The following is an 11,828-nucleotide window of genomic DNA, read 5'->3' as shown; positions in this document are numbered from 1 at the left end:
GGGCCGCACCGTCCTGCTGCTGATATGGGGAACACGGGCTGCACCGTCCTGCTGCTGATATGGGGAACACGGGCCGCACCGTCCTGCTGATATGGGGAACACGGGCCGCACCGTCCTGCTGCTGATATGGGGAACACGGGCCGCACCGTCCTGCTGCTGATATGGGGAACACGGGCCGCACCGTCCTGCTGCTGATATGGGGAGCACGGGCCGCACCATCCTGCTGCTGATATGGGGAGCACGGGCCGCACCGTCCTGCTGCTGATATGGGGAGCTTCCTTATTGCCCCCACATGTGGGATGATCTATCGGGCTCTGGTGACCTTAGTGACATTACTGCTAGACGTGGGCTGTGGACAGAGTTACTGAGGGTCTGGTGTGTACAGGACTGTGTCATCCATCTGGTAATGTGGTTCCTTGTTTTCTGTCCATTTGATAGATGACCCCGTCAGCCTTTCTGCGAGAGATGTCCTTCTCGACAGAGCAGCGTTTGGCCAACACCAGGGGCATGCGTCCTCCGCGGATCATTCAGATGCTGGACATGAGTGAAACCACCCATCAGAAGGTGCGAGCTGCAGTCTGATCAGTGGCGCCCAAGGCAGTGAGGTCATGTGCTCCGTGTGTCTAACTTCTCACATAATGTACCACCATAACATCCACGTGCTGTGTGTGTCTGTGTCCACGTGGTGTGTGTCTGTGTCTTTGTGTGTCCATGTGGTGTCTGTGTCCATGTGTGTACATGTCTGTGTCCATGTGGTGTGTGTGTCCTTGTGTGTCCATGTGGTGTCTGTCTCCTTGTGTGTCCGTGTGGTGCGTGTCCGTGTGGTGTGTGTGTCCTTGTGTGTCCATGTGGTGTGTGTGTCTGTGTGGTGTGTGTGTCCTTGTGTGTCCGTGTGGTGTGTGTGTACTTGTGTGTCCGTGTGGTGTATGTGTACTTGTGTGTCCGTGTGGTGTGTGTGTCCGTGTGGTGTGTGTGTCCTTGTGTGTCCATGTGGTGTGTGTGTCCGTGTGGTGTGTGTGTCCTTGTGTGTCCGTGTGGTGTGTGTGTGTACTTGTGTGTCCGTGTGGTGTATGTGTACTTGTGTGTCCGTGTGGTGTGTGTGTCCGTGTGGTGTTTGTGTCCTTGTGTGTCCGTGTGGTGTGTGTGTCCGTGTGGTGTGTGTGTCCTTGTGTGTCCGTGTGGTGTGTGTGTCCTTGTGTGTCCGTGTGGTGTGTGTGTCCGTGTGGTGTGTGTGTCCTTGTGTCTCCGTGTGGTGTGTGTGTTTACTTGTGTGTCCGTGTGCTGTATGTGTACTTGTGTGTCCGTGTGGTGTGTGTGTTCGTGTGGTGTGTGTGTCCTTGTGTGTCCGTGTGGTGTGTGTGTCCGTGTGGTGTGTGTGTCCTTGTGTCTCCGTGTGGTGTGTGTGTCCGTGTGGTGTGTGTGTCCTTGTGTGTCAGTGTGGTGTATGTGTACTTGTGTGTCCGTGTGGTGTGTGTGTCCTTGTGTGTCAGTGTGGTGTATGTGTACTTGTGTGTCCGTGTGGTGTGTGTGTCCGTGTGGTGTGTGTGTCCTTGTGTCTCCGTGTGGTGTGTGTGTCCTTTTGTGTCCGTGTGGTGTGTGGTGTGTGTGTCCTTGTGTCTCCGTGTGGTGTGTGTGTGTACTTGTGTGTCCGTGTGGTGTATGTGTACTTGTGTGTCCGTGTGGTGTATGTGTACTTGTGTGTCCATGTGGTGTGTGTGTCCGTGTGGTGTGTGTGTCCGTGTGGTGTGTGTGTCCTTGTGTCTCCGTGTGGTGTGTGTGTCCGTGTGGTGTGTGTGTCCTTGTGTGTCAGTGTGGTGTATGTGTACTTGTGTGTCCGTGTGGTGTGTGTGTACTTGTGTGTCCGTGTGGTGTGTGTGTCCGTGTGGTGTGTGTGTCCTTGTGTGTCCGTCTGGTGTATGTGTACTTGTGTGTCCATGTGGTGTGTGTGTCCGTGTGGTGTGTGTGTCCTTGTGTGTCCGTGTGGTGTGTGTGTGTACTTGTGTGTCCGTGTGGTGTATGTGTACTTGTGTGTCCGTGTGGTGTGTGTGTCCGTGTGGTGTGTGTGTCCTTGTGTGTCCGTGTGGTGTGTGTGTCCTTGTGTCTTTGTGTGGTGTGTGTGTCCGTGTTGTGTGTGTGTCCTTGTGTGTCCGTGTGGTGTATGTGTCCGTGTGGTGTGTGTGTCCTTGTGTGTCCGTGTGGTGTATGTGTACTTGTGTGTCCGTGTGGTGTGTGTGTCCGTGTGGTGTGTGTGTCCTTGTGTCTCCGTGTGGTGTGTGTGTACTTGTGTGTCTGTGTGGTGTGTGTGTCCGTGTGGTGTGTGTGTCCGTGTGGTGTGTGTGTCCTTGTGTCTTTGTGTGGTGTGTGTGTCCGTGTTGTGTGTGTGTACTTGTGTGTCCGTGTGGTGTGTGTGTCCGTGTGGTGTGTGTGTCCTTGTGTGTCCGTGTGGTGTATGTGTACTTGTGTGTCCGTGTGGTGTGTGTGTCCGTGTGGTGTGTGTGTCCTTGTGTCTCCGTGTGGTGTGTGTGTACTTGTGTGTCTGTGTGGTGTGTGTGTCCGTGTGGTGTGTGTGTCCGTGTGGTGTGTGTGTCCTTGTGTCTCCGTGTGGTGTGTGTCCGTGTGGTGTGTGTGTCCATGTGGTGTGTGTGTCCGTGTGGTGTGTGTGTCCGTGTGGTGTGTGTGTCCGTGTGGTGTGTGTGTCCTTGTGTGTCCCTGTGGTGTGTGTGTCCGTGTGGTGTGTGTGTCCGTGTGGTGTATGTGTACTTGTGTGTCCGTGTGGTGTGTGTGTCCGTGTGGTGTGTGTGTCCTTGTGTGTCAGTGTGGTGTATGTGTACTTGTGTGTCCGTGTGGTGTGTGTGTCCGTGTGGTGTGTGTGTGTCCTTGTGTGTCAGTGTGGTGTATGTGTACTTGTGTGTCTGTGTGGTGTGTGTGTCCGTGTGGTGTGTGTGTCCTTGTGTGTCCGTGTGGTGTGTGTGTCCGTGTGGTGTGTGTGTCCTTGTGTCTCCGTGTGGTGTGTGTGTCCTTGTGTGTCAGTGTGGTGTATGTGTCCTTGTGTGTCCGTGTGGTGTGTGTGTCCGTGTGGTGTGTGTGTCCTTGTGTGTCCGTGTGGTGTGTGTGTCCTTGTGTGTCCGTGTGGTGTGTGTGTCCGTGTGGTGTGTGTGTCCTTGTGTCTCCGTGTGGTGTGTGTGTTTACTTGTGTGTCCGTGTGGTGTATGTGTACTTGTGTGTCCGTGTGGTGTGTGTGTTCGTGTGGTGTGTGTGTCCTTGTGTGTCCGTGTGGTGTGTGTGTCCGTGTGGTGTGTGTGTCCTTGTGTCTCCGTGTGGTGTGTGTGTCCGTGTGGTGTGTGTGTCCTTGTGTGTCAGTGTGGTGTATGTGTACTTGTGTGTCCGTGTGGTGTGTGTGTCCGTGTGGTGTGTGTGTCCTTGTGTGTCAGTGTGGTGTATGTGTACTTGTGTGTCCGTGTGGTGTGTGTGTCCGTGTGGTGTGTGTGTCCTTGTGTCTCCGTGTGGTGTGTGTGTGTACTTGTGTGTCCGTGTGGTGTATGTGTACTTGTGTGTCCGTGTGGTGTATGTGTACTTGTGTGTCCATGTGGTGTGTGTATCCGTGTGGTGTGTGTGTCCGTGTGGTGTGTGTGTCCTTGTGTCTCCGTGTGGTGTATGTGTACTTGTGTGTCCGTGTGGTGTGTGTGTACTTGTGTGTCCGTGTGGTGTGTGTGTCCGTGTGGTGTGTGTGTCCTTGTGTGTCCGTGTGGTGTATGTGTACTTGTGTGTCCATGTGGTGTGTGTGTCCGTGTGGTGTGTGTGTCCTTGTGTGTCAGTGTGGTGTATGTGTACTTGTGTGTCCGTGTGGTGTGTGTGTACTTGTGTGTCCGTGTGGTGTGTGTGTCCGTGTGGTGTGTGTGTCCTTGTGTGTCCGTGTGGTGTATGTGTACTTGTGTGTCCATGTGGTGTGTGTGTCCGTGTGGTGTGTGTGTCCTTGTGTGTCCGTGTGGTGTGTGTGTGTACTTGTGTGTCCGTGTGGTGTATGTGTACTTGTGTGTCCGTGTGGTGTGTGTGTCCGTGTGGTGTGTGTGTCCTTGTGTGTCCGTGTGGTGTGTGTGTCCGTGTGGTGTGTGTGTCCTTGTGTCTCCGTGTGGTGTGTGTGTCCGTGTTGTGTATGTGTACTTGTGTGTCCGTGTGGTGTGTGTGTCCGTGTGGTGTGTGTGTCCTTGTGTGTCCGTGTGGTGTATGTGTACTTGTGTGTCCGTGTGGTGTGTGTGTCCGTGTGGTGTGTGTGTCCTTGTGTCTCCGTGTGGTGTGTGTGTACTTGTGTGTCTGTGTGGTGTGTGTGTCCGTGTGGTGTGTGTGTCCTTGTGTCTCCGTGTGGTGTGTGTCCGTGTGGTGTGTGTGTCCGTGTGGTGTGTGTGTCCGTGTGGTGTGTGTGTGTCCTTGTGTGTCCCTGTGGTGTGTGTGTCCGTGTGGTGTGTGTGTCCTTGTGTGTCCGTGTGGTGTATGTGTACTTGTGTGTCCGTGTGGTGTGTGTGTCCTTGTGTCTCCGTGTGGTGTGTGTGTACTTGTGTGTCCGTGTGGTGTGTGTGTCCTTGTGTCTCCGTGTGGTGTGTGTCCGTGTGGTGTGTGTGTCCGTGTGGTGTGTGTGTCCGTGTGGTGTGTGTGTCCTTGTGTGTCAGTGTGGTGTATGTGTACTTGTGTGTCCGTGTGGTGTGTGTGTCCGTGTGGTGTGTGTGTCCGTGTGGTGTGTGTGTCCGTGTGGTGTGTGTGTCCGTGTGTGTCAGTGTGGTGTATGTGTACTTGTGTGTCCGTGTGGTGTGTGTGTCCGTGTGGTGTGTGTGTCCTTGTGTGTCAGTGTGGTGTATGTGTACTTGTGTGTCCGTGTGGTGTGTGTGTCCTTGTGTGTCAGTGTGGTGTATGTGTACTTGTGTGTCTGTGTGGTGTGTGTGTCCGTGTGGTGTGTGTGTCCTTGTGTCTCCGTGTGGTGTGTGTCCGTGTGGTGTGTGTGTCCGTGTGGTGTGTGTCCGTGTGGTGTGTGTCCGTGTGGTGTGTGTCCGTGTGGTGTGTGTGTCCTTGTGTCTCCGTGTGGTGTGTGTCCGTGTGGTGTGTGTGTCCGTGTGGTGTGTGTGTCCGTGTGGTGTGTGTGTCCTTGTGTGTCAGTGTGGTGTATGTGTACTTGTGTGTCCGTGTGGTGTGTGTGTCCGTGTGGTGTGTGTGTCCGTGTGGTGTGTGTGTCCGTGTGGTGTGTGTGTCCGTGTGTGTCAGTGTGGTGTATGTGTACTTGTGTGTCCGTGTGGTGTGTGTGTCCGTGTGGTGTGTGTGTCCTTGTGTGTCAGTGTGGTGTATGTGTACTTGTGTGTCCGTGTGGTGTGTGTGTCCTTGTGTGTCAGTGTGGTGTATGTGTACTTGTGTGTCTGTGTGGTGTGTGTGTCCGTGTGGTGTGTGTGTCCTTGTGTCTCCGTGTGGTGTGTGTCCGTGTGGTGTGTGTGTCCGTGTGGTGTGTGTCCGTGTGGTGTGTGTCCGTGTGGTGTGTGTCCGTGTGGTGTGTGTGTCCGTGTGGTGTGTGTGTCCTTGTGTGTCCCTGTGGTGTGTGTGTCCGTGTGGTGTGTGTGTCCTTGTGTGTCCGTGTGGTGTGTGTGTCCGTGTGGTGTGTGTGTCCTTGTGTGTCAGTGTGGTGTATGTGTACTTGTGTGTCCGTGTGGTGTGTGTGTCCGTGTGGTGTGTGTGTCCTTGTGTGTCCGTGTGGTGTATGTGTACTTGTGTGTCCGTGTGGTGTGTGTGTCCGTGTGGTGTGTGTGTCCTTGTGTCTCCGTGTGGTGTGTGTGTACTTGTGTGTCTGTGTGGTGTGTGTGTCCGTGTGGTGTGTGTGTCCTTGTGTCTCCGTGTGGTGTGTGTCCGTGTGGTGTGTGTGTCCGTGTGGTGTGTGTGTCCTTGTGTGTCCCTGTGGTGTGTGTGTCCGTGTGGTGTGTGTGTCCTTGTGTGTCCGTGTGGTGTGTGTGTCCGTGTGGTGTGTGTGTCCTTGTGTGTCCGTGTGGTGTGTGTGTCCGTGTGATGTGTGTGTCCTTGTGTGTCAGTGTGGTGTGTGTGTCCGTGTGGTGTGTGTGTCCTTGTGTCTCCGTGTGGTGTGTGTCAGTGTGGTGTGTGTGTCCGTGTGGTGTGTGTGTCCTTGTGTGTCCGTGTGGTGTGTGTGTCCGTGTGGTGTGTGTGTCCTTGTGTGTCTCTGTGGTGTGTGTGTCCGTGTGGTGTGTGTGTCCTTGTGTGTCCCTGTGGTGTGTGTGTGTGTGGTGTGTGTGTCCTTGTGTGTCCGTGTGGTGTGTGTGTCCGTGTGGTGTGTGTGTCCTTGTGTGTCCCTGTGGTGTGTGTGTCCGTGTGGTGTGTGTGTCCTTGTGTGTCCCTGTGGTGTGTGTGTCTGTGTGGTGTGTGTGTCCTTGTGTGTCCCTGTGGTGTGTGTGTCCGTGTGGTGTGTGTGTCCGTGTGGTGTGTGTGTCCGTGTGGTGTGTGTGTCCTTGTGTGTCCGTGTGGTGTGTGTGTCCGTGTGGTGTGTGTGTCCTTGTGTGTCCCTGTGGTGTGTGTGTCCGTGTGGTGTGTGTGTCCTTGTGTGTCCGTGTGGTGTGTGTGTCCGTGTGGTGTGTGTGTCCTTGTGTGTCCCTGTGGTGTGTGTGTCCGTGTGGTGTGTGTGTCCGTGTGGTGTGTGTGTCCTTGTGTGTCAGTGTGGTGTGTGTCCGTGTGGTGTGTGTGCTTCCTGCATCCGCGGTCATCAATGAAAACAGAATCGATTGAACAGAAAGCGTAGCGTCAGCCATGAGACCCTATACCAGTGGTCCACAGGGTCAGAGCATTGTAGGACACTCTCATATACTCATAAAACCACAAGAAAAGAGCGAAGGTGACAAGCACCATTATAATTAAACACATAATTTATAACAAACGATCATAGACACAAGAACAATAGGAATTACTAGATGCGCAGTGTGGAACAAAGGTGCAGAAAGGACCCGAACCCGTAACATAGTAACATAGTTAGTAAGGCCGAAAAAAGACATTTGTCCATCCAGTTCAGCCTATATTCCATCATAATAAATCCCCAGATCTACGTCCTTCTACAGAACCTAATAATTGTATGATACAATATTGTTCTGGTCCAGGAAGACATCCAGGCCTCTCTTGAACCCCTCGACTGAGTTCGCCATCACCACCTCCTCAGGCAAGCAATTCCAGATTCTCACTGCCCTAACAGTAAAGAATCCTCTTCTATGTTGGTGGAAAAACCTTCTCTCCTCCAGACGCAAAGAATGCCCCCTTGTGCCCGTCACCTTCCTTGGTATAAACAGATCCTCAGCGAGATATTTGTATTGTCCCCTTATATACTTATACATGGTTATTAGATCGCCCCTCAGTCGTCTTTTTTCTAGACTAAATAATCCTAATTTCGCTAATCTATCTGGGTATTGTAGTTCTCCCATCCCCTTTATTAATTTTGTTGCCCTCCTTTGTACTCTCTCTAGTTCCATTATATCCTTCCTGAGCACCGGTGCCCAAAACTGGACACAGTACTCCATGTGCGGTCTAACTAGGGATTTGTACAGAGGCAGTATAATGCTCTCATCATGTGTATCCAGACCTCTTTTAATGCACCCCATGATCCTGTTTGCCTTGGCAGCTGCTGCCTGGCACTGGCTGCTCCAGGTAAGTTTATCATTAACTAGGATCCCCAAGTCCTTCTCCCTGTCAGATTTACCCAGTGGTTTAAGGTGGGGGATGGGGGCACATGGAAGTAGTGGCATTACCAGTAATGTGCCAGTTCCTCGGAGGGGATGCGGGCACGGACCCCGGCATGGAGACTGCGGGTAAGGCCAGTCTCACACGTCCAGATAATTCCGGTACCTGAAAAATCTGTACTGGAATTATCCGTGTCCATGTGCCCATGCGTTTCTGTGGCACATCAGTGTGGCACATTTACAGTAATGAATCCCCCCTATGGGAGGTGGAGCCGCATATTCATGACTGTAATCGGCGGCCCCACGTGACCGCTCATACAGTAGAAGCTGCGGCCAGAACAGGAAGCAGCGCCAGCGAGGGAGCCGGGTGAGAATTTTAATAACAGCGGGCGGGCGCACAGGGGGTGGGAGGGGGGTGGGGACATGGACTTTTATTTTAAACACAAGAAACAAAAAAAAAAGGAATATTCATACCTTCTCTACAGCAAACGCTGCTGCAGAGAAGATATGAATGGCGGCTTCAGCACCAGTGGGGGGGACAGCGCTTACTGTAGCGCTGTCTCCTGCACGGCACACGGACAACGTCCGTGTGTGGTACGTGTTTTACACGGACCCATTGACTTTAATGGGTCCGTGTAATCCGTGCGCTTCCACGAACACTGACATGTCTCCCTGTTTGGCACACGGAGATACGGTCTGCAAAAAATCAATGACATCTGCACAGATTTTATTGTGTCTACGTGTGTCAGTGGCTCCGGTACGTGAGGAAACTGTCACCTCACGTACCGGAGCCACTGACGGGTGAAACTGCCCTAAGACCCAGTGCTGATGGCAGCGGCCATGCATACTACCTACTTTTACCATGTTTCCTTCCTGTGACTCTCGGTATGAGCGTCTTAGTTATTATTACTCAGCTGGGACGGTGTGACATTCGTCTGTCTAGGGAGGCTCTAAACTTTGCGATCCCGTGAGGGTGTAGGAAGAGTTGATAGAAATGGTGTGTGTCTCTGGCACGTTACTGGTAATGCCGCGACTTCCATGTGCCCCCATCCCCCACCTTACGGGTTCGGGTCCTTTCTGCACCTTTGTTCCACACTGAGCATCTAGTAATTCCTATTGTTCTTCTGTCTATGTACTTTTATTATAAATTATGTGTTTAATTAAATTGCTACTATTCACTTTTTACTTTGGACTTTCCCTCTCTTTGTTTTTTTCTTGTGGTTTTATCCGTGGTCATTAATGTTTCTTCCCTTTGTTCTGACTTGTTCTTGCTGTTTCTTGTAGTTCTCCTCCGTGGATCTAGAACAAGCCCTTTTCCGGCCTTTCCCTTCAGAAATTATCTTTCAGAACTACATTCCCTGTGAGACGTATGAGGTGCCCCTAGTGCTGAGGAACAATGACAAGGTGAGGCCCTGCCCGGTGTATGTGTGGTGACCGCACATCATAAGGCCTACACCTTCATCTGTCACGTGTGGTTGTCCATCGTGGTCCAGGGGTGATCGTCCATCGTGGTCCAGGGGTGATCGTCCATCGTGGTCCAGGGGTGATCGTCCATCGTGGTCCAGGGGTGATCGTCCATCGTGGTCCAGGGGTGATTGTCCATCACGGTCCAGGGGTGATCGTCCATCATGGTCCAGGGGTGATAATCCATCACTGTCCAGGGGTGATCGTCCATCACGGTCCAGGGGTGATCGTCCATCACGGTCCAGGGGTGATCGTCCATCACGGTCCAGGGGTGATTGTCCATCACGGTCCAGGGGTGATCGTCCATCACTATCCAGGGGTGATCGTCCATCATGGTCCAGGGGTGATCGTCCATCATGGTCCAGGGGTGATCGTCCATCATGGTCCAGGGGTGATCGTCCATCACGGTCCAGGGGTGATCGTCCATCACGGTCCAGGGGTGATCGTCCATCACGGTCCAGGGGTGATCGTCCATCACGGTCCAGGGGTGATCGTCCATTACGGTCCAGGGGTGATCGTCCATCACTATCCAGGGGTGATCGTCCATCATGGTCCAGGGGTGATCGTCCATCATGGTCCAGGGGTGATCGTCCATCACGGTCCAGGGGTGATCGTCCATCACGGTCCAGGGGTGATCGTCCATCACGGTCCAGGGGTGATCGTCCATCACGGTCCAGGGGTGATCGTCCATCACTATCCAGGGGTGATCGTCCATCATGGTCCAGGGGTGATCGTCCATCAAGGTCCAGGGGTGATCATCCATCACGGTCCAGGGGTGATCGTCCATCACGGTCCAGGGGTGATCGTCCATCACGGTCCAGGGGTGATCGTCCATTATGGTCCAGGGGTGATCGTACATCACGGTCCAGGGGTGATCGTCCATCATGGTCCAGGGGTGATCGTTCATCATGGTCCAGGGGTGATCGTCCATTATGGTCCAGGGGTGATCGTCCATCACGGTCCAGGGGTGATCGTCCATTACGGTCCAGGGGTGATCGTCCATCACTATCCAGGGGTGATCGTCCATCATGGTCCAGGGGTGATCGTCCATCATGGTCCAGGGGTGATCGTCCATTATGGTCCAGGGGTGATCGTACATCACGGTCCAGGGGTGATCGTCCATCACGGTCCAGGGGTGATCGTCCATCATGGTCCAGGGGTGATCGTCCATCATGGTCCAGGGGTGATCGTCCATTATGGTCCAGGGGTGATCGTCCATCACGGTCCAGGGGTGATCGTCCATTACGGTCCAGGGGTGATCGTCCATCACTATCCAGGGGTGATCGTCCATCATGGTCCAGGGGTGATCGTCCATCACGGTCCAGGGGTGATCGTCCATCACGGTCCAGGGGTGATCGTCCATCACGGTCCAGGGGTGATCGTCCATCACGGTCCAGGGGTGATCGTCCATTGTGGTCCAGGGGTGATCGTACATCACGGTCCAGGGGTGATCGTCCATTACGGTCCAGGGGTGATCGTACATCACTATCCAGGGGTGATCGTCCATCATGGTCCAGGGGTGATCGTCCATCACGGTCCAGGGGTGATCGTCCATCATGGTCCAGGGGTGATCGTCCATCACTATCCAGGGGTGATCGTCCATCATGGTCCAGGGGTGATCGTCCATCATGGTCCAGGGGTGATCGTCCATCACGGTCCAGGGGTGATCATGCTATTCAGTGCCAAGTTTGACTTAGGGTATGTGCACACGATGCAGATTTAGTGCAGATCTGCAGCAGATTTTTCTGCAGCAGAAACGCTACAGAACTGCACTGTGATTCACAGTACAATGTAAATCAATGTGAAAAAAAAAGCTGTGCACATGGTGCAGAAAAATCTGCGCAGAAACGCTGCAGATTTCAAAGAAGTGCATGTCGGGGGCGTGTCCTAGCTGGCCATGTGAGTGGAAGCAGGGAAGAGTGCTCCTGCTGCCAGAAGGACAAAAATCCTGCTTTAACCCCGATTTTCGGGTAAACTCACCTAAATCCGGCTGGCTGAAGGTCCAGAGAGTGCAGCGGTGCGGAGCAGCAGGTCCGGAGTCGGCAGCGATGACCAGGAGGCGGCAGAAAGACGCTGGCACCAGCGATGCAGGAGCCGGCCAAGATGGCTCCGATGCTAGGGAGGACGACGAGAAGGAGAACGCCGCATGTCAGCGACGCATGGAGGTGGCCGCAAAGCTGCAGCAGTATGTCAGAGTGGAGGCTGCTGAGGAGGCAGAACCAGGATCTGGAGCTGACCAGGAGGAGGAGGAAGCAAGCACAGCCGAGCAGCATGAGGTACAGAGGGGGAAGGAGAGAGGCAGCATGGCTGGGGCTATTGGGGGACCTGGAGGCATATCACAGGGAGAGGAGCCGACTCTTAGGGATGTAATTACCCTGATCTCCTCGTGCCAGCAATCCCTGAATTCCCTGGCCCAGCAGATGCAGGAAGTTAAAGGGGACACGGCACAGATTAATGCGGCTCTGCAGAAAATGGACAAACGTATAGGAGTGGTGGAGGAGAGGGTGAGCACGGCAGAAGATCACATAGTTAAGCTACAAAAAGCTGAAAAGAAGTTTGCCCAAGCAATAGCTGAGCTCGCTGCTAAAAATGAGGATCTGGAAAATAGATCCAGAAGAAATAATATACGTATAGTGGGGCTGCCTGAAAAGACTGAGGGGA

At 53.5% G+C, this 11,828-nt stretch overlaps 1 protein-coding gene across 1 annotated transcript in view; it reads left to right on the top strand.

Annotated features, from left to right (window-relative positions):
* The first annotated feature begins 438 nt into the window (after positions 1-438).
* HYDIN (HYDIN axonemal central pair apparatus protein) overlaps positions 439-11,828 on the top strand; it is a 152,444-nt gene continuing 141,054 nt past the window's right edge. The window contains exons 1-2 of the mRNA XM_069739547.1: positions 439-564; positions 8,988-9,107. Coding sequence (XP_069595648.1) covers positions 439-564; positions 8,988-9,107 — 246 coding nt within the window. The remainder of the gene's footprint in view (positions 565-8,987; positions 9,108-11,828) is intronic.

The sequence above is a fragment of the Ranitomeya imitator genome, chromosome 9 (genome assembly GCF_032444005.1).
Source record: "Ranitomeya imitator isolate aRanImi1 chromosome 9, aRanImi1.pri, whole genome shotgun sequence".
Classification (NCBI taxonomy): Eukaryota; Metazoa; Chordata; class Amphibia; order Anura; family Dendrobatidae; genus Ranitomeya; species Ranitomeya imitator.
This window is presented reverse-complemented; position numbering and strand designations above follow the sequence as displayed.